At 33.6% G+C, this 23,778-nt stretch overlaps 4 protein-coding genes and 1 pseudogene across 6 annotated transcripts; all 5 read left to right on the plus strand.

Moving 5' to 3' along the window:
* The first annotated feature begins 523 nt into the window (after nt 1-523).
* LOC120219157 (probable serine/threonine-protein kinase PBL7) lies at nt 524-4,105 on the plus strand. Its single transcript, XM_039216027.1, has 5 exons — nt 524-784; nt 2,007-2,200; nt 2,525-2,714; nt 2,954-3,345; nt 3,809-4,105. The coding sequence occupies exons 1-5, from the start codon at nt 670-672 to the stop codon at nt 4,067-4,069; spliced, it is 1,152 nt and encodes a 383-aa protein (XP_039071958.1). The 5' UTR covers nt 524-669; the 3' UTR covers nt 4,070-4,105.
* A 2,238-nt stretch (nt 4,106-6,343) lies between these two features.
* On the plus strand, nt 6,344-8,469 carry LOC120219158 (ankyrin repeat-containing protein BDA1-like). 3 transcript variants are annotated; one of them, XM_039216028.1, is made up of 3 exons: nt 6,344-6,469; nt 6,604-7,439; nt 7,519-8,469. In XM_039216028.1, the coding sequence occupies exons 2-3, from the start codon at nt 6,741-6,743 to the stop codon at nt 8,350-8,352; spliced, it is 1,533 nt and encodes a 510-aa protein (XP_039071959.1). In that variant the 5' UTR covers nt 6,344-6,469; nt 6,604-6,740; the 3' UTR covers nt 8,353-8,469. The 3 variants fall into 3 exon arrangements, with proteins under 3 accessions (XP_039071959.1, XP_039071960.1, XP_039071961.1); XM_039216029.1 differs by having other exon boundaries at nt 6,819-7,439; XM_039216030.1 differs by lacking the exon at nt 6,344-6,469 and adding an exon at nt 6,479-6,543 and having other exon boundaries at nt 6,819-7,439.
* Nucleotides 8,470-10,942: 2,473 nt separating this feature from the next.
* On the plus strand, nt 10,943-12,518 carry LOC120219059 (annotated as a pseudogene).
* Nucleotides 12,519-13,973: 1,455 nt separating this feature from the next.
* Nucleotides 13,974-15,167, plus strand: LOC120219189 (basic salivary proline-rich protein 2-like). Its single transcript, XM_039216046.1, has one exon. It carries the CDS (start codon nt 13,974-13,976, stop codon nt 15,165-15,167), a length of 1,194 nt encoding a protein of 397 aa, XP_039071977.1.
* A 6,015-nt stretch (nt 15,168-21,182) lies between these two features.
* LOC120219164 (transcription factor bHLH162-like) lies at nt 21,183-22,269 on the plus strand. Its single transcript, XM_039216035.1, has 3 exons — nt 21,183-21,275; nt 21,460-21,780; nt 22,167-22,269. Exons 1-3 carry the CDS (start codon nt 21,183-21,185, stop codon nt 22,242-22,244), a joined length of 492 nt encoding a protein of 163 aa, XP_039071966.1. The 3' UTR covers nt 22,245-22,269.
* Nucleotides 22,270-23,778: the final 1,509 nt, after the last annotated feature.

The following is a 23,778-nucleotide window of genomic DNA, read 5'->3' on the forward strand; positions in this document are numbered from 1 at the left end:
GTGACCATTACTATACTTTACCCTAAATGATTTAAAGTATAAGCCTTTAATATGTTACTTAAAATACTATTTGAAATAGATTCGAAACTCAGCTACCTCTCCATGAATAGGTAAACTTTATATCATTAAGAAATTCTGAATTTCGTTAGCAAACTATCATTTTCCACACATAAATTGATTAATTCATAATAACTAAGTTTTTTTAATACAATAAAAATATTGTAAAATGTTATATTTTGACAAATCACATGTTATGTTTTAACCATATTAATTAATTTAGTATATTTTCATGAATTTTAAAAAATAGTTAAATTAAAAATAATGGAAATTTTAATTTTTTTTTGAAGGTATAAAATTAATAAATTGAAATATAATGTTAATTTAAAACATAAAAAACGAAATTAGAACATTTTTAAAGTAATGGCATGATTAGCAATTTACAGAAAAACCAAAGGACACAATCGCAAAAGGAGGTAAAAGGAGAAGAGCAATACTTGTGAATTTTTAACCTCTCTCTCACTTTCTTCCCTAAAGTGTGTGTGTGTGTTTGGTTCTGATTTTCATTTCTCTCCTTTTAGTTTTCTCTCTCCCTTTATATCTCTAGCTGTTTTAGCCATTAGATTCTGAAGTAAGAAAGTGGAGAAAGAGAGTTCTAAAAGGTAAATTCATATGGGTTGGTTCCCTTGTGGTGGAAAGAAAAACAAAAATGGAAAGAAAAAGCTTCCCATCGATGATAGTACAACCACCGCCAATTCATCTGATGATCGGAACCCTTCCACTTCAGGTTCTTGTTGCTCTGTAATTCTTTTGATTTCGAAAACCACCTCAATTTTTGATTTTTTTATATACCTCTGATAGGATTTTATTTTTTGTTAGAAAGGAAACAAAACAGTGAATTTCCATTTATTTTGGCTGCATTTTTATTGTTGTAAGACCCATTTGTTCACTTGTTCGAGTTTTCTAGGTTTATGGGTTTTCAATATTTCAGTTTGATCTGATGGAGGAATTTGAAAATATATGTATATAGTATTTTCATTTTGTGTTTGTTTTGAGTATATAAAGATGAGAGATTCATGGGATTTTGTAATTCTTAATTTTATTGATTTTGGGATTAGTATATATTATGTATACTGATTTGGAACCTCAGTTGTTAGCTTGAGTGTGCAATTCCTAATTTAATTCTATGTTATTAATTCTCATGGATGTTTTGGGGATTAAATTGTTACCATCATTGAACTGCAAGAATTTAAACTTTTTTATTTATTCTTAATGTTATTATACTGAATATGTTAGAATTTCTATGAAAGCCAGGGATTTAATTGTGGTTGCGACCGCACTATTGGTCGCGTTAGTGGACATAACGGATGCTATTGCGCTGTTGCCGGTATTATGGTTGTGAGTTTTTTTTAAAGGAGTTGATTTTTTTTTGTAAAAGGAGCTGATTTTTTTTAAAGATTTAGAATAGCGGCCTGCAATTTGCTGCTACCCGTTAAATTGCAGCCACGATCCACCGCTATTGGTGTCATTCCGCTTCACACCACTATTTTCCGCAATAGCGGTTTTGGCCGCTATTCCGCTACCCAGCCGCTATTTAAATCCCTGATGAAAGCCTAAAGAATTGTACTAGCTCAAGCATATTATTATTTTCAATCTATGTTACTCGGACTCAGCTGTGAGTGTCAGATATAGGTATGTCGTATGCTCAATTTTAGTTAAGTTTTTCCAAGTAGTTGGATGATGCTAGAGGGTCAAATCCTATACCTATGTTTGGATATGCATCGGATATGAGTGTTTAAAGAAAAATGAATAGGGGGAGTAACATTATTTTCTGTGATAGAAGGGTATAGAAGCACGAATCTTGTTTGTGTCCTTTTCGTCTATCTGTTGTTATAATGAGATCAATAATGAAACCTGCATTTGGCTTCTGTTGGTTTGGTAGTGCTACATGTTTTTGGTTCAGTTTTCAGAAGTTATCATATTAAGTTTGTTTTTCTGTGTCATGGTAGAAAAGCTGAAGGTTAATTCTACACCGGATGCTAAGAAGGAGGCTAACAAGGATGGAGGGTCAGATCACATTGCAGCACACACATTTACCTTCCGTGAATTGGCGGCTGCAACAAAGAATTTCCGGGCAGATTACCTTTTAGGCGAAGGAGGCTTTGGCCGGGTGTATAAAGGGCGATTGGAAAGCACTAATAAAGTATGTGTATTAATGAGACTGTAAATTTTGTAGGAAATACAAATACGTGAAATCCATATGACATAGTACTACTCTCCAATGATCTCACACACCTTTAGTTGATGATAGAATCGTAGAAATAATTTTTTTAAAGGTAAAAAGAATCGTAGAAATCATAATTTTCATTGTTTTGTTCTGCCCATCTATGTTGAGCTAAAAGTATTATTAGGCCAGCTTGTGAAGTTTCATTCTTCATGAATATTTTTTTTTTGGTTTCAGAAATATATAACCCTTAACCATTCATAACTTCTAGTCACCCTTAACTTTGTCACCCTTGTTGTGTAGGTTGTGGCAATCAAGCAGCTTGATCGTAATGGACTGCAAGGAAACCGGGAATTTCTTGTTGAAGTATTGATGTTGAGCCTGCTTCACCATCCTAATCTTGTCAACTTAATCGGATATTGTGCTGATGGAGATCAGAGGCTTTTGGTTTATGAGTACATGCCATTAGGATCTTTGGAAGATCATTTACATGGTATGTATAGCAAACGCTCATATCTATTCTATTGTTCGGAATCTTGGTTTCTTTCACAACATTGAATATCATATGTCAGTTATCATAGTTAATACTAATTTCTTGCGTTTTGAGTTTCTGGTGTTTGATTTGTGTCTCTTCTGCTTAGTCCATTCTAGCAATTGTTTTAATTACCTCAGCATATATCATCTTTTAACATGGATTGCCCATTATTTTTCTCGTGTTCTTTTATCTTCCAGATTTACCTCCCGACAAAAGGCAATTAGATTGGAATACGAGAATGAAAATAGCTGCAGGTGCTGCAAAAGGTTTGGAGTATTTACATGACAAAGCCAGTCCTCCTGTCATATATCGTGATTTGAAATGCTCAAATATTTTGCTTGGGGAGGGCTATCATCCCAAGCTATCGGATTTTGGCTTGGCCAAATTGGGTCCTGTCGGCGATAAGACTCATGTATCTACGAGAGTGATGGGAACGTATGGATATTGCGCACCAGAATATGCAATGACTGGTCAGCTCACGTTGAAATCGGATGTTTATAGTTTTGGGGTTGTTCTGCTTGAAATCATTACCGGAAGGAAAGCTATTGACAACTCAAGGGCTGGTGGTGAGCAAAATCTGGTTGCCTGGGTAAGATAGCTATGGCATCTCCTTTTTATCATATTGCTGAGAGTTTGAAGTCGCGTTTTATTGCCTTGGCTTATTTTTGTGCATGGACATATTGTAATAGAATCTTGATTCCCTACCAAAACTCTTATCCGTTCAATTGTTTTGAAATCTGAACTGTGAGAATCTACGATACTTGGACACGGGTATGAGTGAAGGATATGAGTATATTCATTTTAAGTTTTCATTGATTTGGAGGGTCATTTCCCCATAGCACGCATATGCATCTGACATGAGCGTTGGATACAAATACTTAAAGAAAAACGAAGAGTTGGAACAGCATAAGAGAGAATTATTATTTGGTCATCGAGGCTGAATCCTTCCGATGAAGAAAGTAAAACTAGAAGAACAATAATTCTTGCAAATCTTTTAGTTTTTTCTCCCATATGTTCTGTAATTGCATAAACCATTCATTTTTATTTGACAGGCTCGTCCGTTGTTTAAAGATCGAAGGAAATTTGCACAAATGGCCGACCCATTACTTCAGGGACAATATCCGGTGAGGGGTTTGTACCAAGCTCTAGCTGTGGCTGCAATGTGTGTTCAAGAGCAGCCAAATATGCGGCCACTGATAGCTGATGTAGTAACTGCCCTCACTTATCTAGCTTCTCAAAAGTATGATCCCAGAACTCATTCGGTTCAAGGTTCTCGTACCGGTTCTTCCACTCCGAGAATGAGACAGGAATAGTTCAGGTAAGGGGAATCAACCATTTACTCATATGAGAAGAAAAAATGAATTCCTTGGAAGCTGATGATTGAGATTAAGAAACAACAGGTTTTTATGTGTTTGAGAGTGTATGATTCTTCGGCGTGGAGTTCGTTGCCAAGGCGTCATCAGATGTGGAATTTCGCGAATTCAGATTGCCCCTCCGGTTTCAGGCCTCACCCTGTCTAATGTAACAGCAGTTTTTTTCCTTTTTTTTAAGGGGTTGGAAACCTTTTGGCCTCTCATTGTCTTTCCTTTTGTCCAAAAATTTGTTCTTTGATGTACCATTGAGGTCTTGAGCTTTGTATCTAAAATGTCTTTGATATACAAACTGCTGTTCCCTTGAAAGATAATACATATCTGCTTGTCCATATTGTTTTGGTTTAATTCTAAAAAGAACCTTCAATATTTTATCTTGCGTTTCTTGGGAAATTCTATCGTCCTGCACTCTTAATATAAGGCTAAGGTAAGGCGTTATCGGTTTCGTTATTATTTTTTTAATAAAATCGGTAAAAAAATTATCTAAAACATTATTATTTCTACCTAAAACATTAATATTTTTTAAAATTTTCGGTAAAGTGTCTAATAATAACAAAATCAGTAGAAAGAATAATAAAATCGGTAAAGTGCCCAATAATAACAAAATCGGTAGAAATAATAATGTTTTTGGTAATTTTTTATCGGTTTTGTTAAAAAAAATAATAACAAAATTGATACTACCTTATATTAAGGGTGTCGCACGTGAAACTTTCTCCCTTCTCTTCTAAAAGAAAAGTTTAAGATTTATTTTTCTCTTAGATTCTAAATTCTTTTAATATATATAAAAATATAAAGAGAGTTAGGATCTTATTTTCTTTCGTAAACATTTTCACATGCTGTTAGTTTCAAACATTCATTAAATTAAAAATATATGTATGATCCAACTTATACTGTCGGTCTGTTCGATGGCATAAATCAATATTAAGCCTCACGATTGAAGCGTTCGATGTCATATCAACCAATTTACTCTTGTTTGATTTGTATTTAAATACTCATTCCCATGGTTATAGGGGGTGTTATTTTTTCTATAGCTTGCGTATTCGAGCAGTTATCATCTTCCTCTATGCTCCCTTTGGGAATCTAACATCTTCGGTAGCAGCTAACAGCTTCCCTCAACCAGTTTCTGGCTCATCTTTATTTAGGCTTTCTTCTTTACTGGAATGCTGATTAAATCTTCAATAGCTCGGTGCATGGTGTGGTTTTAGTCCATATCTGGATTTGATGAACTCTTTTCTGTGGTTCAGACTGTAACTCGTCTTTTTTTGTATGATTCTGAGATAGACTTATCTGAACGAGACTTGTTTTGGCATAAATGATGTCCCTCGTGCATTTCATTGCTCCCATCCTCCGCAGCTTCAGCTTGTGAGATTTCCTTTCCTTTCCTTCCTCTGGATCGCAAGGAAATTGAGCGGACTTTACTTATCCTTTTTCTTTTTTCGGTTTTTCTTCAGCAGCCAACTTAAGTCCTTAGCAACCGGCCACCGCATCGCTCAATTACTAAACAAAACACTCATAGACATCAATAAAGTCTTGATCATGAAAAAATATAACTACAAAAATTTAAAATAAAGGGACAGAAAACGAAAATTCAATCAAAATGGAGCTCCAATTTACAATAGAAAACAGAACGTGTTCATGTTTTTCCACTCAAATACTTCCGATTATCAAGTCAAAATCGAAGTCGAAAACAAATTTAAAAATAGCTGAAAATAACGAGGGAAGAGATGGAAATGTTGACGATGAGAGAGAAAGGGAGACGTGGCGAGAAGGAAGTACCTCTTGGGGTCCAAGTTTATAAGGGGGTTCACGGAATTGGGGGTTGATGAAATGGCAGTGGGGGCCGGAGGATCTCATTTGGCGCCTGCTGAAGTGGAAGTGTTGATTGATTAGTGAGATAGTGAGGATGCCGGTAGTGGTGACGAGAGGAGTTTCCGGGGAGAAGAGTTTTCTGTTTGCACAACTTCCTTCAACGGGAAAAACAAAGAAAGGAGATAATAGAGCGAGATTGATGTTTGTATTTTTGTACTTTTTAGTGTATGAATTTGATATTCTTTAATATGGTCTCTAAATTGTGCTTTACCTTTTGAAATTTTAGTGACTAAAATAAAAATGAAATCAAAATTCAATGACCATGGATTCGTTTGCCCTTTCAAGACATCCTAGATCATCCTAGATCATTCATTGGGTCTTTTCTCCTTGTCTCTTGCTTCCACTTTACTCTCTCAAAAACGAATCACCCAGCAGAATCATCTCAACTCTAAACTGCCTTTTCAACTAAACTCATCGCTGTTTCTCAATCCATTGCCGTCCGTCCATCTGTTTACGCCCTTGCGCCGCCCTTCTGTACGTGACTTCTCTTTTACATTACCCATCCTCTTTGCAATATTTTATTTACAATCTCCCTAATTCACATACATGTAAGCTTTTTTTATTGATTTTTTTAATATTGTTTAGTTACATTCTTTTAAATTTTGCAGTGATGTTCAGTGGGCTTAGGAGTGAGACCATAATTATTAGTTTGTGTTCATCTTACCCATCACTTTGAAGCGTTATTTAATTAGTTAAAGTGAAGCAATTGGGACATAATAGTTCTTTTACGTTGATGTTCTTTTAGATGGCTATAAAAGTTGTTGTTCTTTTACTTATCTTCATCTTTTCCATTTTACTTCTTCAACTGCTTCCTTACAAAAAGGAGAAAAAGTTCATGGAGATGGATCCAAGGTTGAGGGAAGCAGCTGAAACAGGAAACATTGATGCCTTGCACGTTCTAATTGGAGATGATCCGTACATCTTGGAACGCATCGACCAAGTTCCTTTCATCCAGACTCCACTTCATATAGCAGCAGACAAAGGGCACGTTAGTTTTGCAATGGAGATGATGAACTTGAAGCCTTCGTTTGCCAAGAAGCTGAACCCAAATGGGTTTAGTCCCATGCACATGGCGCTGAGAACTGAGCAGACTAAGCTAGTGCTTCGACTGTTGAAGACAGATAAAGATCTGGTTCGCGTCAAGGGATGGGAGGGGATGACTCCTTTCCATTATGTAGTTACAACGGGGAACTCTAGGCTTTTGGTCAACTTTCTTGAAGCTTGCCCCGAATGCATCGAAGATGTGACGGTTCGAGACGAGACTGCGTTGCATCTTGCTTTGAAACAAGACCAGATCGAAGCTTTTAGCCTCCTAATTGGATGGCTTCAAAGGACCCGTCAAACTCACGGTAGTGTCTTCTCCTTTGAGAAAAAAATGGCGAATTGGAAAGACGACCAAGACAACACTCTGTTGCACATTGCGGCTAAAAAGAATCAACATGAGGTATGTGCAATTCTATTCCAAAAATCCCTTTTGATAAATTATTATTGGATGTTCTGTTTTCCATTAATGATGCATGCAGGCACTAAAACTGTTGTTAGATTCCCAACTTTGGTTACACGTTAAAGCTAAGGATTCGGAAGGTTTGACGGCTCTAGAAATCATAAAAGATGCTAACAGACGAAACGTGAACATCAGCATGAGTGACGAAGTCGACACCAAGATTAAGCGGTTGAAAGATAAAGTTACTTTCGAAAGAATAAGAGTGATGGGAGATCGTACGAGGCTCAGCATGTCCGTGGACATGATCAACACCATGCTGGTGATTATGGCGCTGGTTATAACAGCAATCTACCAATCGTCGTTAAGTCCACCGGGTAGTGTTTGGCAAGACAATGACACCGACACCTCCCCGCCCCCCTCTCATCACATGTCCAATAAAAACATTTTTAGTACATCTATATCCATCTTTGGTAATAGTTCGGGAAAAGCAGGTAAAACAATCATGAATCCGCATATGTATGGGTTGTTTTGGTTCTTGAACCTTGCAACCTTCGGGCTCGCGGATCTTGTAACCGTGTTCCTCCTCTCCAGTTTTCATCTTTTCCTGCTCCTTGCCGTCCCGCTTTATATATTGGTCATCTGCTACTTCTGCTCAATGGCGATATTGGCGCCGACCCTTGCTTGGGCATACGTGAACCTTTTCTTCGTACTTCTTTTTGGATTCTTCCCATTCTTGTTGCTCTTCGCGTTGCTTATCTTAAGCAAATCAATTCGCCAGACCATAGCCGAGATCAGGTACCGAACCCGGATGCGCAAAGCTCTTGGCATGAACTTTCGAGGACCCTGGACGTTCATGTTTTATTCGCAATACATACTTGATGGCATCTTTAGTATCTGGATGCCTTCAGCTTAGCTCTTCAGTCATTATGGTGTGAATTGATCATGTACTGCTTTGTTTGATTTTGTATATTAGGCATCTTCAATCTTCTACTCCAATGTTCATTAATAAACTTTTAATTCATGTATTACAATATGATGAATTACATCTAACCTTGGTGTTTTATGTATGTAATTTGTTAAAAAATTTAATTTAATAGACTTTAAATGACTTGTTTATTTATATAAAATTTAATAATATGATTCACTAATTATATATAAATGTATACACTATTAAATAATTAAATACAAACATATAAATAAAACTAAACATCCTACTAATTATAATAGAGTTATATTTAATGCGTAATATTAATTTATATATTAAAATAGCACTCAAAGTAGCAAATAGTTCACGTGCATTATTTCAATTCATACACGACCAGTGATGTCACCTTCATTGTTTAAAACACCCTCCCTCTTTCTATTTCTTCGCACTTATTCTCGATGAGAGAAGAGTCAGAATTAAATCTTACATAGTCGAAATTGTAATTATTTTAAAATAATATAAATAATTATTAGGTATTTAAACTCAAAATTCAGCATGACTAAGCGACCTTAGTGATTAAGGGATTGTTGTTGTCCTTGATGTTTCGAGTTCGAGCACTGCACATGTATGAGTATGAGCTTTCATTGTTAAACAATTGAGTCTTTGTATAGATATTACCTTGTATTTACCCTAGATTTAAAAAAAACTCAAAATTCCAACATAACACCTAATTTATCTAATATTTAAACTTACAATGACCTAAATTGTTATTAAACCAAAAATTTTGAGAACACGAGGTTATTATTCTTTAGTTCGGTCATTACTTGATTAAATATTTAACAAATTCTTATATTTTTTAGTTTAAATATTTATTTTTACATCAATCAAAATACTATTAAATCAAAATTATATCGAATATACAAATTTTAATAGGGATCGGGGCCCTTTGGGCCCTCACTAAGCTCTGCACCTGACGGTGAGTGATGGATTAAGTTGAAATTTTTTGAATTATTCAAATTGATTAATCATATTTTATAACTCAAATTTTATTTAAATTTTTTAAGTTGAGTAGAGTTATTCGAGTTTTTATTTAAATTTAATTGTAAATATTTATAATATTATGGTACCATTTGATTATAATTTAAACGATTTTCTATAATCATATACAATACATATATATTTATTCATATTTTTTCTCATATGTGATATACACATATAATACAAAACCGAAGTACTCAACTTAAAATTGAAAATCAATCTAATATTTACTAAAAATTTCGAGTTACTCAAGTTTTATTTTATAACTCAACTTGTATCTGAATTATTTTAGTCGAATTTATAAAATTACAACTCGAAATTAACTCGAGTCGAGTCGAGTCAAGTTGAAAAGATCAACTTTTTAAATCTAATCAAATTGAAAAGATGGATTTTTGAAGTCGAATTTTATCTACCATACTCAATACACGTATGCTGTAATATTTTTAGAAACCAGCTGCACGCTATCATCATATCGTTTTCCTCTGCATCACTGGTTTTTTGGTTATTAAATTGCGATTGTAATGCAATATAGTGGTTGTATTATAATGAATTATTAAGGTTATTTTATTTCTGTAAATGTACATGTAATTCAAAAATATTATAAATTCTAAAAACAAATTAGATAATAAGATTTATAAATACTTTATTATATCGTAACTATATTTGTAATAAATATACTATTGGATCAACCATATCATCGCATATAGAAGTACTCAACTTGATTACAAGTTAAATTTAGAAAAGAACCTAAATTATACGACAATCCTTGCCTGTTGAAGACAATCCTAGCTTGCAGAAGACATCACCTTTTAAAAAAGATTTTTTATAAATATTTTTATAATTATAAGAGTCAATTATGAGTTTTCATTATTTAAAAAATAATTCTTTTATTTTTAAAATTATTGTTTAGAAATATTAGCATTTCAGTGTCCCAAATAATTATTTTAGCACAGTTTAATGATTATTTATGAACTTGTTTTTGGTGCCAACTTCATTTTTGAGCTTTAATTTGAATTATTCGATTCTTTTCGTGTTTGGTTATGAATTTACTCAATTTGGATTTTTATTTAATTATTTTTCAATTCTAATGAATGATCACCTTTTTTTTATGTTTATTCTCTGTTTATGGCTAGAATGAGTTTGAGTTATTCCTCAGTTTTTGAGCATCAAAACTCCAATAGATTTTAAGAGGGGGGAAATTCCTTTTCTGGGTCTCTAAATTTGAGTTCTAGCTCGTTATTTTGAGTCTAAAGAGTGATCAAAGGTTGCTTAGCACAAGGAAGGTATGTGAATTCTTCGTCTTTATGTTATTTTCAGCGTGGGGTGTGCCTTATAGTTTAAGGTTTTGCAAGGAAATTATGGTAAAAAGTTTGCAAATTTTCTTGATCAGACAATTGATTTGTTTTATTTGGAGGTTGATGTTATGTGATTCCTTGTACAATTTACGTTGTTTTCTGTCTTAAAGTTTGCTTTTTATTCAAAGTTTTTCCAGGAAAGTTGCAGGTTTTCTTGCAAGTATTCATCTTGCTGGTTTTCTTCGATGGTTTCAGGTCAAGAAGATAACATGGTTGAACACTATCTGCAGCAGCTAAGAAATGGTCGAGAGTTTTAGTGAAATGGATGCCTTAGCAGAGCTTGGTTTTATTCCTGGAATCTCGAAGGTTTACTGCTATATCGTCTGTTTTCTCTAGATAATAAGATTACCCTATTTGAATTATAGTATTGGACTTAATTTTGCTGCCATGATTGGCAGGAAGAGCGGGAACAGTTGGCTAGAAGTGAGAGATTAGCCATTAGAATTTCGAATATTGCAAACATGATTCTTTTTGCGGCTAAAGTTTACGCTTCCATCAGATGTGGCTCATTAGCTATAGTTGCGTCCACATTAGACTCCCTTCTCGATCTCTTGTCCTGCTTCATCCTCCGGTTCGCCGCATTCTTCATGTCAACATCGAACTCGTATCAATATCCAATCGGAAAGAAACGAATGCAGCCACTGGTCAGTATTCTTTCTGTTCTTGTCATACTCAATTTCTGATCATTATCGGTTATGTTACTCGGACTAAGAGACTATTCTATGATTAGGTTATCCTTGTTTTTGCCTCTGTCATGGCAACTCTTGGACTGCAGATAATCTTGGAGTCTGTTCGGAAAATGGTATCATATGTGAGTCAGCTTCAATTATGCATTAAAGTTCTCTTCTCCATTTGAAATGCGGTAAAATCTTTGTTTGTTTTGCCCAGGAGGATGAATTCCACCTGACAATTGAACAAGAGAGGTTTGTTGTTGGCATTATGCTCGGAGTGACCTTGGTAAAGCTTCTCCTCGTGTTTTACTGTCGTGCATTTCCCGACGAAATCGTTAAAGCTTATGCTAAGGGTCACTTCTTCGATGTTATCCCGAACATCATTGGCCTTGTTGCCGTGCTACTCGCTAAATACATTGATGACTGGATCGACCCTGTTGGGGCTATCATTGTAAGTAAAAACCATGTCTTACTTCAGATCATATTCAACTTAAAAAACATCAGTTTATGCTCATAATTGTAAGGCTGGATACTGCAGTTGGCTTTATACACAATCCGGACATGGTCCATGACAGTATTAGAGAATGTGAACTCACTGGTAGGAAAATCAGCAGCTCCAGAATATCTTCAGAAACTAACCTCTCTGTGTTGGAACCACCATAAGGCCATAAAAAACATCGATACGGTCCGAGCTTACTCCTTCGGGTCTCACTACTTCGTCGAAGTTGATATTGTACTCCCTGAAAACATGGCATTGCAAGAAGCTCATGACATCGGAGAATCCTTGCAAGAGAAACTGGAGTTACTGCCCAACATTGAGCGAGCTTTTGTTCATTTGGATTACGAGTTCAGTCACAAACCTGAACATGCACAGGCACATGCTCTGTAGGTGGCATCTAATACAGGATATAATTATATAGCCTCTATTTCAGGATATATTTTAGTTTAGTCATTCGACTATAAAACATTATGATATGTTTATTCGAAATATATACTAATTAGAAATTTTCAGGAAGACTACTGCTCCCACCTGCCCCTTCTATTCTTACATGCCTCTAAAGTACCTTCCAAACACTTAAAAAACATATAAAAGGGCGAATGTACCGTTTGCATACATACCTATATATGACCCTTCGTCCGAGTCCGAGTAATATAGTTGATATATATACCAGTTTTTCCCTCGATTTCTTGAATTATGTTAATTTATTTATCAGGCTATGAATATTGTCAGAGTTGGTTATCACTATTATTTCTGCTTACGGATTATCTAAAAGCACATGGTGCATGCCTCGTTGCAGATAGTTGAGTTTACTTGGCTGGGTTAGGGTCGTTTTTGTCTGATTTGGGTACCCACCGGAGACATGTACAGCTCTAAAGTGTGACGATGCCAATGGAATAGAATATAGAAATACAAGTGTACATATTAAAAAGCCTGTCAAGAGTTGGGTTGAGAAGAATCTGTGCTGGCTTTATGCATCAACGGCTAATAACTAAATAGATAACTTTTAACTTTCCATATAATTTTTTATTGGATGTTATAGATGCTTGCGTATTATAACTCAAATAAAGTCAATTTAAATAATGTTGAACGTTAACAATATAAAAGTACATGACTAAATTTCAATTATAAATGTAATAGAGGAATCAAAATTATAATTTACCCATTGTCTTGTAATAACCGAAGGAAGCTTGAATTAGGACAGACGTGTGGCAGAAGAAAAATCCTTAAAAGGGGATTCCTTTGGTGTGTTTTTAATTCGAGAAATGTTGAATTACTCCATTAATATTTTAAAATGTCATTCTCATGTTTGGTTTCCGAACATTACTACGACGGAGTAATATAATAGTACTTACCAATCATAAATATTTTTTTAATCAATTTAAAATGAATATAATATTATATGATCAAAATCAATAACAGAGTAAATATTATTTTAGAATATAGGTGTCTTCTTCCTTGTTGCCTACGTTTCAGGTCGATGGATGAATTGTACCACATCCAACTCTCATAAAAGAACCCTAATATTTTTATGCGATATCATTGAATGATAAAAAGAAATATAGTTTTTCCTTAAAGAAAATCAGGTAGAGTATTTAGGTTTAGAAAAATTTTGGAAAAAAAAATCTCCTGCACTCCTCCCCATTACTATAGCTTAACCCCAGTCCCAACAAGCACGTTCCTTTGGAGATCAGCCTCGTCCATATCTGTGGATAAATTAGCATTGCCGACTGTACCATCAGAGATGTTCATATCCATACTTTGACTTCGGATTCAACTCCATCGTGCTCTTTCAGTGTTTTTATGGCAGGGTCAGCCCCCGTTGAAATTGGGGAAGCCTGACGCTACAGAGAAGTATCAATCTCCGTTTCAAGAAGGAAGGCTCTTGATGGTGGAAAGGCATAAACCAAGAAAGCTAAAAGAGGGATCGGCGAAACTATATATAATTATTTTATACATTCATCATAAAATTTATATTGCCACTTGTAAAATTTAATGACTATATATATATTGTGTAAAGCAGAGGAAACAAGTGCAAATCGAAAGATGAGCTGTTCATTTAAGGTGGATGAAGCAGAATCCAAAGATGATGGAATTCCTTACAAAACAAAGCCTTCAAAATCTCATACTCTCTCACCAAATCCTCTCTTAAACCATACCAATCCACCAACTTCTTCAAGCCAGAAACAAGCAGAGCAGCCGCCGCCGCCTTCTTCAGCTCGGAACGTGAATCAACCAGAAAAAGATAAGCAAGCCATCAATGGAGTAATTCCTTCAAAGCATGATCATCAACGTAAACAGCCCCGTCCGATGGAGGACCCTCCTTCAAAAGATCGAAAGAACCATAACCAAAACCAGCCACCTCCACCTCCAGCTCCAGCTCGGACCGTGGAGCAACCAGAAAATGATAGACAACCCTTCGATGGAGTAACTCCTTCGAAACACGATCATCAACATAAACAGCACCGTTCGATGGAGGACACTCCTTCAAAAGATCGGCAGAACAAGAACCAGCCGCCGCCGCCTCCACCTCGGAAAGTGGATCAACCAGAAAAAGATAGACAATCTCCTTCAAAACACGATCATCAACGTAAACAGCAACGTCCGATTGAGGACTCTCCTTCAAAAGATAGAAAGAACCAGAACCAAAACCAGCCACCTCCACCTCCAGCTCGGACCGTGGAGCAACCAGAAAATGATAGACAACCCTTCGATGGAGTAACTCCTTCCAAACACGATGATCAACGTGAACAGCACCATTCGATTGAGGAGCCTCCTTCAAAAGATCGACAGAATCAGAACCAGCCGCCTCCTCCAGCTCGGAATGCGGAGCAACCAGAAAATGATAGACAACCTCCTACAAAACACAATCATCAATCTAAACAGTACCGTCCGATGGAGGACCCTCCTTTAAAAGATCTAAAGAACCAGAACCAAAACCAGCCACCCCCACCTCCAGCTCGGACCGTGGAGCAACCAGAAAACTATAGACAACCCTTCAATGGAGTAACTCCTCCAAAACACGATCATCTAACTAAACAGTACCTTCCGATGGAGGATCTTCCTTCAAAAGAACTGAAGAAGCAGAACCAGCCGCCGGCGCCGCCGCAGCAGCAGCATCAGGCTTATCCTCCAGACTACCTTATACAATCGGACGGACCGCCGGAGCTTCAGCCGCCTCCTTCTCTTGATCCGCCTAAGACTGATAAAGGTTGCTGTTCCGAGTGCTGCATCTTCTAATACACACAACCTCATTATTCAATCATCGTTAATTGTCTCTAAATGTATTGTTTTATTATTTATCAATTCTATTATTCGTAATTCCTTCTGCTTTGTTTAGTGTAAATAGTTTATATTTACATGGCGTCTTTTCATGCTTTGTTTTTATTGAATGAATGGAGAAAAAACTTTCATTAATAATTTCGGTGCTTAGATTATTTTTAGTATTCCCCAACAATTAAAATAAAGTTCGAAATTTATTTTTACATAAGTGACCTCCTACATATTTAAAATCCACTTCTGTTTCCACGAATCAAATGACATTAATAATTATTTTTTCAGGTATAGGATTCAAACACGACATATACAAAGATATATATATATATTTAATTTTGAATTGTTAAAAATCTTTAAAAATATATTATCTTATATTATCCTAGAATAATAAAAAAATCACTTCTGTTAAAAAATATAAAATAAAGATGGAAAACTTAGTTCATGCAACTATGTTAAACAATTCTATATATATATATATATGTTAAACAATTAAAAATGAATTAAATTATATTTTAATGAAAGTATTGACAAAAATATTTAATGTTTTGAAGTGGTAGTCCGCATTGTAGTTCATATGTGCTTCATGTAAACATTAAATAAATGACTCATATGCTACATCAATAAATAATTTTAAAATATAAAAAAATTCTAAAAAAAAGGTGCAAATTTTAATGGACTATGATGTGAGATTCGGTGTTGATAATGTTAAAATTTTAATGTTTCAGTCCATATTTTTATTTAAAAATAATGATTCAATATTTTTATAAGATTAAAGGTTAATTTTTATTAAAAAAATAAAAGTGAAAATTATCATTTATATTAAAATTTATTCCTATGTATATATATAAGCATCACTAGAATTCTAATAAAATTACATGGGACTTGAAGGAAACTATATGCTGAATTTGCATTGCATTATAGTATGCTGCGTTCTTTCTAAGCTGAGAATCGTCTGTTAATTTCTTCAAATTTTTAATATAATATATACATATAAACGTGTATATGAAGGAACATGCGATTTGTTTTAGTAAATTAAGTTTTATGAAGTTAGACGAAACGAATCTCAGTTCATCTTTAATTATTAAATATTATTTTGTTGATATTTAAACCCCAAATCTATCATGGAACTTATGAGCAACAGTGGAGACCAGAGCTTCCGGTTCCAGATGAAAGAGATGGACGATTCTACTCAAAGCTCTCCTTCACGTAATAATGCTTATAATCCACCTTCGGCGAAACCCCTTGCTGGAAGCGGCGGCGAGGATACTCCGCAAGGTGGCAATAGCTGCCACCGCAATCACCAGCAAATATCTCCGGTGACGGCTCTTCCCAAAAAAGATAATAGTGGTGACAATCAAAGCAGTCATAAAAACTCCCGCCACCACCACCACCAACAAAAACAAGCATCTCCTGCGGGGATTATTCCAGAAAACGACAATCTTCACAATCAAAGTAGTCATGAAAATTCCTACCATCATCATCACCAGCAGCAGCAGCAAGCATCTCCGGCGACTGTTCTTCCAGAAAACGAAAATCCTGATGATCAAAGCAGTCATAAAAACTCCCACCATCACCACCACCCCCAGCAGCAAACATCTCCGGTGACGGTTCTTCCAGGAAACAATAATACTAACAATCAAAGCAGTCATAAAAACTCCCACCACCACCACCATAACCAGTACCAGCACCATCAAAGCGTTCCATGGGGGCAGGATCCTCCTCCATCAGGATTTCATCAAGAAGATCAAAGTTCAATCCAAGAGAAGTCAGATGACTTGAATCCCCCGAACAACCCTAGGATCAGACTCACATCATATGATCCGCCGGTTAACAGCCATGGATGCAATCATGATAAGCAAACTGCGTCCAAAGCTCATGATCAGACGACGAACATTGTCCATAATAATGTAATAGTCGTCAATAGCCATCAACAAATTCCAAATCCTCAGCCGTCTCGGGAGAGACTTTCAATGCCTCCAGGGTACCCAAATAAGTCCGGACCTCCTAAGCTTCCTCCTAAGAAAGGAATATTCGACCGATGCTTAGAGGAAACATTCCCCTGTTGTTTTTAAAAGAAAAAGCGCCGCCCACATTATCAGTTGTTGTTCATTTCAGTTAAGTTGTGTGTCCAAAAAGAATGTTAGTTTTTTTTTTCCTTTAAAATTATCTCATTTAAGGGAGAAATTATTATATAAACCCTTTCATCATCTCACTTATGGTCCAATCCAATTATTGTATGTCACGTGATCAATTTTTTCCACGTCATATTTGAAAAGTCTTACTTTCCCTATTTGATTTTTTTCCCTTTTTTTAGACCGAACAAAGAGGAACTTAAATTCCGCCGTTAATGTTGGCAAGCAAAACGATATTCTTGCTTGATTTTGGATGATGAAACCAAAGGTTGAAGAAGTATGAAGCTTGTTCAATGATTCATTAATCCCTTTTCTTCCCAAGTGAAGAAAAAGTTTTTCCCTTTTCATAATGAAGATTATAAAGTTTTTACTTTTATATATCAAATCTTGTTCTTCTTCTTCATCCAAGTTGGAAAGAAAATTAAGAGAAGAATTGAGGGTAACAAACGGAAAGTTTGAATCAGATTCCAACTTATCAAGTGATGAGAGGCTTTCAATCAGTGAAAATTAGGATTATTCGTTTACTAGACAAAGCTCCAACCAAATAAAAAGAAGCTGGATTCTAAATTCCTCTTTGTTCAACTTAAAAAAGGGAAAGGAAGACTTTTCAAATACTAGATGAAAAAATTTGGTTATGTGGCATAAAATAATTGGATGGACCATAAGTGAGATGGTAGAAAGAGTTCAAATGTTTTATTAGAAAAGTCAATTAATTATATTTTTTCTTTTACCATATTTGTCTTATTCTTTACACGTGTCAAAATGCACGTAAAAACATGTTTCAGGCTGTCTTAAAACAGAAATTATTGACGAAAATGTCTGTGCCATCATGCTTGACTGTTTAGATCCAATATGGATTAATTACAAGACACATCCTCAAACTATACATCAAAATCTAAAGTTGAGATATATATTATAATTTCTCTTTCCTCCTTCCTATTTGTTTAATGAAATCAAAGAATTCTTTGCGGATATTTTATTAGTAAAATATGCGTTTATTATTTACATTACTTAATCGAATATTTGAATGTATTTATACTATCTATTTTCCTTTATGTTTAGTTAAATAATAAAAAGAATGGTAAAGTACACAAGTGGTCCCTTGACTATAGTATACTATTTTATTGAGTCACTCGACTATTAAAAGTTACAAAATGGTCACTCAACTATACATTATGTTACAAACTTGTCATTCTCTATTAAAAAATTAATGGTCGTCTGAGCTAGACGTTAACATGCTGGCTGAGATATGATAGTGTTTGAGATAATGAGATCGGATTTTATCATTTCACAATCAGTAGATTAACGTCCAGCTCAGACTGCAGTCAATTTTTAATGAAAAAAGACGATTTTGGAACATAATGAATAGTTGGGTGACTATTTTATAACTTTTAATAATCAATGGAGTCAACAAAGTAACTTCCTATAGTAGGGGGACCATTTTTGTACTTTACCAAAGAAAAAACTATGTAATTGGGAAGAGATTTTTCGCCGATAGCTTCTATTTTTCTTCGTTCTACAGTAGGAATAAGAAGGTAGAATAAAAGTTTCCAAAATTAATAGTTGAAATTAATAGGGAGGGGAAGCAGTTTGACCATTTTCTTTTATATAATTACTTTCATCTTTTTCAAATTTAACTTATTTCAACTTGTTTGAGAAATTGTCACGTAAACATTTAAAACTGTTTAAAAATAAAGCAGAAATGTATAAAATAAGTTTATTTTCGTTCATAAAATTAAAAGGAAAATAGGTATTTACTGTGATTGCAAAACTAATAGGTTATTTATCCTTATACTTTAAAAATCTATGATTATATTTCTAAAGTAAATATTACCTACATATTCATATGTAAATTTAATCACTTGAAAAAGTTGCGGAATAAAAAAAAGAATATAAATTCAAAGTTGGAAACAGTTTCTTTTAAAACTTTGAATAAGAGGGGATACAATTTGCACGTGAAAAAACTATTTTTTTTCTTCTTGTTACAAAAAATACTATTGAATTTGCTGCTTTCTGTCCTTTCGATAGAGAATTATGTGTTGATTTGTCGTTGTCTCCTTCATGACATTGTGTGCGAGAAACACTAATACACTATTAACTCTTAGTAACATGGTCTTGTAAATTTTGGTGATCTTATGCCATAACAATAAAATAGGTCTTTTAAAATTAAAATATTAGATATATAAAGAAATTCAATAATATTTTAAAATTTATTATAACTATAGAAAACGTTAAATAGTGATAAAAAAATATCTTCATGTAATAATGTGGGCATTGGACTTGAAAATTCTTGGGCCAAACATCCTAAATACACATATATACAAAAGACTTAAAAAAATTTGGAGGCCCTTACAAAAATTGGGCCATGTGCGGTTGGGCAGCCCGCACAGTCCCAAAATCAGCCCTACTTAGTAATATAAGAATTGTCACATGATTTCAGTAATAAAAAGATGATATTGATTTTTTTAGAGTTTTGGGTTTAAACAGCGTTATTTGCAGAGCGGACGTGAATTGCCAATAAATTAAAAAGTTTACGAATAAATATTATCTTATAATTATTATAAATTATTAAAAAAAAGTATAGTTACGATTGAATATTAAAAATATAATTATGTTATGAACTTACTTATTGAGTAAGGTCCATAATCCATATACATTTCCTTTAATCCTTCATCTTTCATCTTTCATATTCATTATAATATGACTTTTGAAGTTTGATATAAGCATTAGAAATATTCTTTTTCTTTGTTATGTTTTCTATTTCTCTTGTCTTTATTGTATTTTTTTATAATTTTATAATGAATTATATTTAATAAAATATAAATTAAAACATGTTTTTTTAAAATTAATTAATAAAATTAAAGATTAATTATACTCCGATTCCCTATATTTTTGTACATTTAAGATTTAATTTCTCTACTTTTTAGATTTAAATTATAGCCTAATTATTAAAATATTTAAAATTTTCTGTTAAGTTTAAGTTGATTACAACATCAATATTTGTTTGTTAAAATTGTTATATCATCAGTGATTTTAATAATGAATTTTAACAACATTAACAATTTGACTTGAATTTTTAAATTTTAAAAAAGAGGAACTAAGTTATTAGAGATAAAATTAGAATGACTAAATTCTAAATGTGTAAACTGTACAAGGATTTGGATCATATTTTAAACTAAATCAGATAATGAATTTTATTTGATACACCAATCGAGTTTTAATTCTTCCAAATTAATTTTAATCCACCATAATATATCGTTAATTAATATTTAAATAAATAATTATGAATTATTATTTTAGAATTTATTGAGTGATATTAGTAGTAAAAAAAATCTTATTCTTCCTACAGGATCTAGGTTCAAACATTAATTGTGTAGGCATGGTGTGTACGTTATTAATATGTTAAAAAATCTGAATAAATATTACTTTATAATCACAAAAATTAAATAATAATAAAAATTAAAGATACATGGCTTTAGAGCGATCGTACTCCTAAAAAATATAATTATTATTTAATTTAAATATTTTCTTATATTTTTTATTAATGTTCTAATTTTATATTTAAATTTGATAATTTCATACTAATTAATTTCTAATATAACGTTATAAAAGCTGACTCATTTGACACGACGTCTTGTGCATATCCAAAACTACTCGTGATTACCAAGTCAATAAGTGTTGGGGGGGGGGGGGGGGTTGGCGCATGAGTGGTATAAATAGAAATATCTCCGCTTCGTGTTTTTTCAGTAAGGTTTATGTTCCACGTTGTCCTTCACAGTGGAGAAAGACCTTGAGAAATTTACAAAACCCTAACTACATCCTGCAGTTTTAAGCTCGTTGATCGGAAATGAGTCGGAATTTGATCGAAAGAGAACGGCGATCCAACATGAGAGATCTGTTTTCCAGGCTCTTCTCTCTCCTTCCTCCTCAACCCGCCCGAGTACGTCCACTTCTCTTTCGTCTTTTTTTCTTCTTTTTCTTGAATGTGAATGCCAGGATAGGAGCATCCGTGGTAGATCATCTTTTAACGATGACCGCGTGAACTTACTGGGTTAGTTTCGAACACGAACAAATTAAATAGGTTAAGTCCGAGTTTATAATGTTTTCTGTTTTCATTGTTGTAGAGGTCGTCGATTCCTGACAGATTGGAGCTAGCCACCGAACACATAAACCAGCTTCGAACACGTTTGGAGGGACTTGAACAAAGGAGATCTCAACTGGAAGAGGCTCATAGAGCGACAAGATCAACGATGATGTCCCCAATTATAAATATATCGGAGTATTCAAATATTTCTGGCATGGAAATAAATCTGATCACGGGATCCGAGTTGAACCTTTCATTGAGTGAGATTATCACAATCATTCAAGAAGAAGGAGCTCAAGTTCTAAGCCTTACACATAGCAAAGCAGCCAATATGAACATCCTTTCCATTCGTTGTCACCAGGTAAATGATAATGATTTTTTACACTAATTTTTTTTTGAATAAGAACCTTTCCTTATATGCGAACTTAGGGTTTTCACTTTTTAGCAATATAGTTTGAATTAACGTAAAAAATTTAAAAAATATATGTTAAAATTCAAACTCGAATTTATTAAATATTATGTTTCCAAGATAATTGTATAACTCGAATTTTAAATTGTACATTTTCAACCATATTTTTAGCCTGTAAAATTACAGTGATAATGATTTAGATTCCTTTGATGAATAAATTACAGTCATGTACATGGATTTTATTCATAAATTGTTTCATCAAATATAAATGATTTAATTCATATACTACATGCGTTTTAGCTACTGCTAAAAACTCGGCATTGTTGAATTGTGTACAGGATGAAATCAGTTACTACATAAATGGAATTGATCGCTTAAGATTGCTTCAAAGATTGAGTACTCTGATTGAAGACTAAAGTTCTTGCTGAATTAGTTATTTCCTGCTTAGAGTTGACGGTGACGACATGAAGTGGTTCTCGAACTTGCTAGACTGGATGGGTTGTAAAAGTTTATAGCGGTGTCTCGTTGGTGGTTTTAGTATAGTGGTCATTGAGTATGATTCAATGTCATTGAAGGAGTTGTCTTAATAAAAAAAAAACATGTTTGTTGATTTAGCAATCAAGGGTTATCTAATGTTTTGGGATCGTATTATGATGATTGTGTGTTTGTTGTTGTATCGAACCATGCTTAAAGTCGGCCAATGTCCTTGTTGATTTGTAAGGAATTGGTATGTATTTTTCTTCTTCTTTTGTTATAGTAGTCCGATGGCATATTATTTCTATTTTAAGCAGTCTTATATGGTGCATTATACGTTTGATTGTTTAAGGTGTTTGAGCTTAATGTTGTGATTTTCTTATATATTGCTAGTTTGGCTTTACTATGTTATTGTTTAGCTTCTTTTATAATATTATTATTTTTTCCATTTTTGAACAAAAAATTCTAGAGTTTTTTTATATGTTGTTGGAAAAATTATTGAATGAATTGATGTTATTTATAACTAATTAATAATAAGTCATGTCACTTGGTGAATGAACTTATTTTTTAGTTTAAAGTTGCACCCATTCAATCATACCAATTCAACAATTATCTTCATGAAAATATTAAATCCTTTCATCAAAAAGATAAGTCATTTCATCGAAAGAATTTATCCTTTCAATCCATTTCCTCTCCTTATATATAGGTTACTTGAGGCCCAATTCTAAGATACAACACAATATAAGTTACAAGACACAATTTATAGTGTTGAATTATAAAACACTTAGAAAATTCCTTCCAAATTCGTTCATTCTAGGTGATAGAGAAAGGAAAGATTGTGTTCGACTGATCACTACGGTTGTGCTTACTGTTGTGATCGTTTGTTGTTGTATCCTGGGAGACCAACATCCAATGTTACTCAAAACACCTAGGAGAGGACGAATATGTCTTAAGGAAACTGTTCATACAAGCCTCAACAAAATTCTTCTTCGATTTATGTTACTTCACTCATCCGATTCAGTGTCTAAATACTAGCAAACAAATCATGTTCTTCTATTTTAATTCTTTATTTATTTTGTTTCGTTCGATTATATAATAATATTTATTATTATTATTATTATTATTTTATCTTGGATTAACAATTTTTGTAACATATGTAATAGTATCAACCTTGATGTTTTAATATAAATATTTGAATAAATAAATCTTCAATTTTATTTAAAAAGTTTTATGTACGGCGAGAATCATGTGTTTATGATTTATTAGATTCAAATGTATGATCTTATTTAAATTTAATTTTAAAATTAATTTAATTCAATTATTTTTTATTTAAATTTCAGCAAGTCGCACTATTTAAGTTTTATACCCTTTAACTTAAAAAAAAGTACCCTTTAAAAGTTGAAATCATAAGAGGCATGTTCAAAGTAGGCTCGTTTATTTTTATTTAGTTTGGGATACTATTAATCATTTAAATCG

Source organism: Hibiscus syriacus, unplaced genomic scaffold (assembly GCF_006381635.1).
Source record: "Hibiscus syriacus cultivar Baekdansim isolate YM2019G1 unplaced genomic scaffold, ASM638163v2 tig00110204_pilon, whole genome shotgun sequence".
Lineage (NCBI taxonomy): Eukaryota > Viridiplantae > Streptophyta > Magnoliopsida > Malvales > Malvaceae > Hibiscus > Hibiscus syriacus.

Bases quoted from the DNA above. Each gene is read 5' to 3' on its own strand.
- LOC120219158 (XM_039216028.1), top strand. From the start codon at position 6,741: ATGGCTATAAAAGTTGTTGTTCTTTTACTTATCTTCATCTTTTCCATT. The intron at 7,440-7,518 runs GTATGTGCAATT...TGATGCATGCAG, and splicing joins CTAAAAAGAATCAACATGAG to GCACTAAAACTGTTGTTAGA.
- LOC120219157 (XM_039216027.1), top strand. From the start codon at position 670: ATGGGTTGGTTCCCTTGTGGTGGAAAGAAAAACAAAAATGGAAAGAAA. The intron at 2,201-2,524 runs GTATGTGTATTA...CTTGTTGTGTAG, and splicing joins GATTGGAAAGCACTAATAAA to GTTGTGGCAATCAAGCAGCT. The intron at 2,715-2,953 runs GTATGTATAGCA...TTTATCTTCCAG, and splicing joins TTTGGAAGATCATTTACATG to ATTTACCTCCCGACAAAAGG.
- LOC120219164 (XM_039216035.1), top strand. From the start codon at position 21,183: ATGAGTCGGAATTTGATCGAAAGAGAACGGCGATCCAACATGAGAGAT. The intron at 21,276-21,459 runs GTACGTCCACTT...TCATTGTTGTAG, and splicing joins TTCCTCCTCAACCCGCCCGA to AGGTCGTCGATTCCTGACAG. The intron at 21,781-22,166 runs GTAAATGATAAT...AATTGTGTACAG, and splicing joins TTTCCATTCGTTGTCACCAG to GATGAAATCAGTTACTACAT.
- LOC120219189 (XM_039216046.1), top strand. From the start codon at position 13,974: ATGAGCTGTTCATTTAAGGTGGATGAAGCAGAATCCAAAGATGATGGA.